This window comes from Diplotaxodon limnothrissa, linkage group LG20 (assembly GCF_057381915.1).
Source record: "Diplotaxodon limnothrissa isolate DT_005_m linkage group LG20, D_limnothrissa_male_GT1.1, whole genome shotgun sequence".
In the NCBI taxonomy this organism is placed as follows: domain Eukaryota; kingdom Metazoa; phylum Chordata; class Actinopteri; order Cichliformes; family Cichlidae; genus Diplotaxodon; species Diplotaxodon limnothrissa.
In genome coordinates, this window is record NC_140615.1 from 15,960,349 (window position 1) to 15,967,239 (window position 6,891).

General features: G+C 44.1%; 1 protein-coding gene across 1 annotated transcript; it reads right to left on the reverse strand.

The window, feature by feature from the left end:
- Positions 1 to 575: 575 nt before the first annotated feature.
- LOC146610723 (keratin, type II cytoskeletal 8-like) lies at positions 576 to 6,002 on the reverse strand. The gene is made up of 8 exons (XM_085345438.1): positions 5,505 to 6,002; positions 3,685 to 3,893; positions 2,990 to 3,050; positions 2,614 to 2,709; positions 2,150 to 2,314; positions 1,935 to 2,060; positions 1,586 to 1,850; positions 576 to 1,473 (listed from the first exon to the last, which is right to left on the reverse strand). Exons 1-8 carry the CDS (start codon positions 5,895 to 5,897, stop codon positions 1,208 to 1,210), a joined length of 1,581 nt encoding a protein of 526 aa, XP_085201564.1. The 5' UTR covers positions 5,898 to 6,002; the 3' UTR covers positions 576 to 1,207.
- Between the last annotated feature and the right edge of the window lie 889 nt (positions 6,003 to 6,891).

The following is a 6,891-nucleotide window of genomic DNA, read 5'->3' on the forward strand; positions in this document are numbered from 1 at the left end:
AAGTATTTATAAATCTGCAGTGTTATATTAGCTCCAGTCAGAAACTGTGCATATATGTGTATGCATACTATGTGTTTTTGTTTGACCCTTACCTTTATTCTTTTTCCCTAAAAAATATTTTTACTATTTTAAGCTATTGTGACCACATAAAGACAGGATGATGCATACTCTATGTTACAATATGATAGTAAAGCCACATAGGTGTGCACTTACATTTAAAAAAAATGTAATTACTGTCCCAGTTTATTCATGTGAGGCTCTGCATCTTCTTTTGGAATCTCTAAGGCCCACATCTAAGCCTCTAATCTGGACGTGAAGTGCTGTATTTGGATGGTATTGATTGATTGATGAATATGTGTGTGAGATGTGATGAAGGTACAGACCTCACAATAATACAAAAAAACCCGATAATCCAACGACCCCTGTGAACAAGTCCCTGGCAAGAAAGGGAAGGATGAACCTCTGGCTCATGGAGGGGCAACAATCTACTGTGACTTGTTGGGCAGTGAAACAAGGGAGACTGTTTAGACTCTACTATCACTACTATTCCTTCTAGTTTTCAGTCTGGACCACTATTTATTTAAAAAACAAAGAAACACCTTTTTACCTTCAGTAAACACATTTTTATTTGGATTGGTAGCAAAAACAGCACCTCAGGACAACAGGTTGGTGTGGGCAGCCTCCTAAGGGGTCAAACAGTTTCAGTTACAGGGCACGCACAGAGACACATGCACTACCTACTGTAGCAGGCAATTTTACGACATTTTTTGACCATGAACACTGGAGCACTGTGTCAGTACATTCACATTCCTCTGACAACACCACTGTCTATTTGATGCACCGCAAAGGCACTTTAAGCATGGAACAGCAGTTGCATAGATTTCAAGGGAGCGTGACACATCTGTGTTTTATTCCTAGCTGAAGTAGGCCCAGGTTTTATCGGACTTTTTTAAACAAACAACTATTTTTAGTACAAACTGTCAGAAAACAGACATACAAAACAAAATCCTTTGGTCCCTTTCAAATCTTTGGTAGTGTTACAATCATTTATTGCTTTGTTAAGAACATGTAAAGGCTCTGAAGAGTGGCTGGCAAGCTTTTGTTTCAGACTTGTTTATTGGGTTGGGGGTGAACTGTGACTATATAACTACCATAGAGGCAGAGAAGATCATAGCAGACAGGCAGCTACACCTCTAGACTAGACCGCTCAATCCTCAATGACTTCGGAGGACTCAGACACCACTTTGCCATCCTTGGTCTCAATCATCTTGATCACAACATTCTTCTTAGTCTGGGTGCTGTATCCACCGGCACTGCCGCTGCTGCTGCTGAAGCCACCACTACTGTATCCACCACCGTATCCACCACCGTATCCACTACCGTATCCACTACCGTATCCGCCACTGAAACCGCTGGAGTAGGTGCTCGAGTAGCTGCTCTTCATGCTGTCCATGGGGAATCCACTGTAGCTTGCTGTTGAGAGACAATACTTTAACTTACAAATGTTCAATTAATCTGTTAAACCTGAAAACTACAAGAGAATCCAAACTACAAGTGCTGCAGGATGTCACTGAAGGGAACTTACTGCTCTGCTGGGAGATGTTGATAGCCTTGATGCCGTTTGCCAATCTGTCCTCTTCTCCCTCCAGGAGTTTTCTGTACGTGGCGATCTCAATGTCCAAAGCCAGCTTGACGTTCATTAGGTCCTGGTATTCTCTAATCTGGCGGGCCATGTCCTGTTTAGCTCTCTGCAGGGCATCTTCCAGGTCCTGGATGCGGGCCTTGGCGTCCTTCACAGCCAGCTCGCCACGCTCCTCTGCCTCAGCAATCTGGGCCTCCAGGTTGGCACGCTAACAGATGATTGATAACGGAATAAGACTTTGTCCAAACAACTGGCAGAAATTGACTAGGCTAAGTGTGGTGGCTGAAAATACCTGTCCCTTGACGGCGTCAATCTCTGACTGTAGTCTCTGGATCATGCGGTTAAGGTCTGCGATCTCTGTCTTTGTAGACCTCAAGTCATCTCCATATCTGTTGGCGGATGTCTGCATCTCCTCATACTAAATGAACATTAATAAAGCAAAATATTACAAACCCGAAAGTCTCTAATGAGAACGACCTGATAAACGTAATAGGAATCGTCTGTTACCTTGGTCTTATACCATGTCTCTGCCTCAGCACGGGTACGGTTGGCAATATCCTCATACTGTGCCTTAACCTCTGCAACAATGGCATCCATGTCCAGGTTGCGGCTGTTGTCCATCTCCACGATGACTGATGTGTCCTTGATTTGGCTCTGGAGCTCACGCAGTTCCTAGTCAAAAAGGAAAGAGAAGAAGAGGTGAAAGATTAGTCATGTAAACCCCAGGATGAAACGCTTAAAACTAACACACTCAAAGAGGTGCTGTAAGGAAATATGCTAAAAAGATGAAAAAATCAAGATTGCTGCAAAGGCAAAACATATTCCAAAAGGATACCACAAACATCATAAGAATGCCATGACAGGGAAGATAAACGCTGATGAAAGCAGCAAGTGGTTTAGTGGTTGGAGGTTTTGAAGCCAAAAGGGAAGCAGGGAAAAAACAATGCAGTCACGCTGATTTTGTGCCGTACCTCCTCATAGATCGACCTGAGGAAGTTAATCTCATCTGTCAAACTCTCCAGCTTAGCCTCCAGCTCAACCTTATTCATGTAGGCCTCATCGACATCCTGGAAGAAAGAAAAGAAAAGCAAAACTTTTGTTAGAACACGAGGCTAATTTAAGAAAAGTTGTACCTTCTTAACATCGACTCCAACCCACCTAGGGTTAGAGTCTTTTTTTATAGAACACCCAAATGGTAAAGCTTTTAACAGAAAGACTATATGAGACTTCATTTGACATGTAACATATCCTAGTTTCTGAATTTCTGTGGCTCAAACAACAGTTTACCCCCCCCCCCCCCCCGGCCCAGCAGATGTTATGATGCTGTAAGAAAAAAACAGTGCTGACCTTCTTGATCAGGACAAAGTCATTCTCACACTCTGTGCGCTTGTTGATCTCGTCTTCATACCTGAAAGGACAAAGACAATAGTATTTATGAGGCCATTTTGAAAATCCAGAAATAACTCATTGTATTTCAGTGTTTTTAAACTAAAGTAACACTAGGTGGTGCAAGACGACCATAACTGATTGGTGAACTCCTTTGGGACATTTGCCTCACACAGTGTTTGTTGACTCTGGGCCAAGAGGTGTTGCTGATATTTCTCCCTTGGGAACCCCTCAGCTGATGTGCCCCATTTGTCTGCAGACAACTAAAGAGCGCATGCAGCACTGCTGTCCTCTGATGGAGATATGTGCACGCCAGCATGGACACAATCAAGCTTGTTTCCCTCTTGTGTAAATGCTATAGACAGGTCTGCTGACAGCCAACTCACGAGCCATGAGCTTTACCTCCACTCATACGTAATGTAATGGGTGTTTGGAACATACTTCCTGAGTGTTGTAATTCCCTCGAGTAAGTGTGACGCAAAACAACGGACAGATGTAGGGAGTAGTCTGTACAGCTCACTCAAATGTAAGGCTTCTTTTGTGCACATATTAGTTGAATGGAAACAGATGAATCCTACATAAAACATACGTATCAGAACTGCAGGACTGAAGCGGCTTATTCTTTGCCCTCACTGACCCCCTCCCTCCACACTCACTTGTTCTTGAAGTCTTCCACCAGGCCCTGCATGTTGTGCAGGTCAGCCTCCAGCTTCATCTTGTCGTTGCCTAGGCTGTCCAGCTGTCTGCGAAGGTTGGCGATGTAAGCCTCGAACATGGCGTCGATGTTGGAGCGGGTGGTGGTCTGTCCCTGCAGCAGGCTCCACTTGGTCTCCAACATTTTGTTCTGCTGCTCCAGGAAGCGGACCTGAGGTTCACAGAAAGAGGCAGAAAAGACAGGGTTATGCATCTGACTGTGTACAGTCATCTATGGATGAATATAAGCAAGCAGTAATTTTTACATTTTTGCTTGTTGTTAGACGTGAGTTATTATGAAACTTCCTTGTAAAGTATGAGCGTGGGACCCCGATGTAATAGAATAGCTTTATCTAAGGATTCAGTTACCATCAACATGGCCATCAACCTCGCCATTTGCCACCTATTGTCTTTGTTGTTCTTGTCTATGTTTTGTAAGCTGCTCTGCTGCCAGACTGGCTGTTGTGTTTTTCCAAAGGAAGGTATGCATGACATGCTCGCATCCTGACAGGAGGTAGGGGGTTGGAAAAAAGCAGTGATGGAGGAACAGCTTTAGCTGACCATTCTCCCGCATGTCTTCCTGTTTTTGTGCGACAAATAAAAAAAGGGGCGAAGCTGAGTTTTGTCGGCAGGCAGACAAAGAAAGGTCAATATTTAACCGCGTAATATGGATGTGCTGAACGGAGAGAATATGAAGCTAGATGGGGCAAAGTGAAGAGCTGTGTGGTTTGCATACTTGCATACTAAAAAGAGAAACAGTGAAAGCAGATATGTGACTCATTGGACCTTGGACCATGAGACAGTGCACTCTAAAGCTGAGGCCTAACTGCCTCCTGTTGTCTTCATTAGAGCTGGAGAGAAATCAGATAACAGAAGTGGCTCCAAATACAGCACACGAAATAAAAGACATGTGGGCGGAAGTTTGTTTGCTCGGTGTCAAAGCATGCAAAATGCACTCTAGCTTCCTTAATCATTGCTCTGGGAGTAACAGAGTCGATATGTAGCCAGTCAGCTGGCACTGGCGAGAACATGAAACCAACTGGCCTTTTTAAATATTAACCCACTCCTGAGAGCTCAGAGGACAAATACTCTACTGAGTGTCACACAAACTTTTATGTACTTCACTGCTGATTAGAAAGATAAAAACTTCATGTGCTGATACACCCGGTGGGCATTCTTTATACAGTGTGTCACTGTGAAAGACGCCATTGTCACAAAGGTAACAACAGCACTCAGTACTGACTGTATGCGTGTATTTGGCAGGGGTGGGGGCCAGCAGGGAGAGCCACACCCCAAGTAAAGGGAGGGACTATTCCCAAGGTAACTCGTATCACAAGCCCTGAGCTCTGCCCTGACACACCCTGAACTTTTTTCTTCTCTCCTCTCTCTCTCTCTCTTTGTCTTCGTTTCTCATTCTACACGTCTGTTTTTCATCACTATAAAAGGGCAGCCAGAGCCAAAAGATATGAGAGCCTAACCCCGAGTTGCCTTTTGCAGCATTTGTGGGAGGGAAGCAAAGAGAGGAATAAATCAAATTTCCCCATGCAGCAAAAGTGAGGAAATCAGCATTACAGAACATGTGGCGATCATATGGGTCTCCCTCTCGAATGTTGCATAACAGTGTAACAGCTCTGAAATACGTACAATACAGCATTCTTTGTTTTTAGCACACTTTGCCCAAGCTTTCAGCTTTCAGTGCAACCAAAGTAGCTCCTGCTTAAGAAGACTAAAACAGCCTGAAACTTTGAGCTACACTAATCTGACCACTACTACAAACTCTTACCTTGTCAATGAAGGAAGCAAAGCGGTTGTTGAGGGTCTTGATCTGCTCCTTCTCCTGGGTGCGGACAACTTGGATGTTGGGGTCAATCTCCAGGTTCAGGGGGGCCAGAAGGCTCTTGTTCACAGTCACAGCAGTGATGGTCTGGCCACCACCCAAACTACCACCATAGCCCAAACCCATGCCCATTGCTCCTGAGCCACCCATGCCAGAGCTCACGCTGTAGGCAGAGGACCTGGTGATGCCACCACCCACAAACTGACTAGGGGCACCATAGGAACTCCTGGCAGAGTACCTCTTGCTGGCAGAAATACCCGATCCACCATAGGAACTGCTGCTGAAGTTCCTTGGAGCAGAAGAGCTCTTGTAACTCATCGTGTTCACCCTGTAAGACATTGTGAAGTAGTTTTTCTTTTGGATGAAAAAAGTCTGGGTAGGTCAGACCAAGTGGCTCGGTAAATAAGGCAGGCAGTCAGGCAGGCCAGCAGTCGGGAGAGACCAGAGTGGATAGAAAGATGAGAATCTACTGAAGAGTTTTAAAGCTTTCCCCAGTGGGAGGGGACTTCAGTGACTTCAGGCTTTAGATGCCATTGGCTGCAAGTCTATGACAGGGAGGGCTGGGCTGTAACTTTACACTTCTATGACACACGGTCCAGTCATTCAAAACCATTACCTGCCCTTTCTACAGGCTTCTCTGGGTTGTAAGAAAAAACTTTTCTTTTTGAGGAATGTGGAGATATTTCTCTCCTCAGTCTGTCTCTTTCCTAGTAAAAGTATTCAAGCACACTACAAATAAAATGCTTTGTAGTAATAATGATTGTATTCCAGCTGAAGCTTTGTATGACAAAAACTGCAGCATTAGCGTGTGGGGGCTGGTGCCTGAGTGGGTGGTTGATAAGCAGCTCAGCAGTTCTCGCACATGTACGTGAGTTACATCTGTACAACAAAAGATGATCTGTTATGATTCATTGATAAGGCATTTGTGAACTGGTATGTGTAAGAAGGGAGGTGTCATCTTAATGAAACAAACAATGAATATGGAATATAGACTGGGATGCACTGGGATGTCTATTCTGCAAGGAATTCCTTCACCCTCCTTTCTGTGACTTCAACACAAATAACACATCATCACAGATCATTAAGCTCTACCAAGTCTGTGTACAGATCTTTCTGATGTCTGTCCAAAACACATTTCAGCAGGACACTGCATATTTGCAGTATCATATATTCACATAACAGGTTGGACTACAAGTTGTTGTGGATGCAGTTTAAAACTTGTGTACGAATTAACTTTTTAAATGTTAGCTTCCTGCAGTTTTGCCATCTCTTATTCAGCCTTGTAGGAGTTAGAACTTTTTATTTTCTTACTTTGAGTTAGCAGCAAAGATTT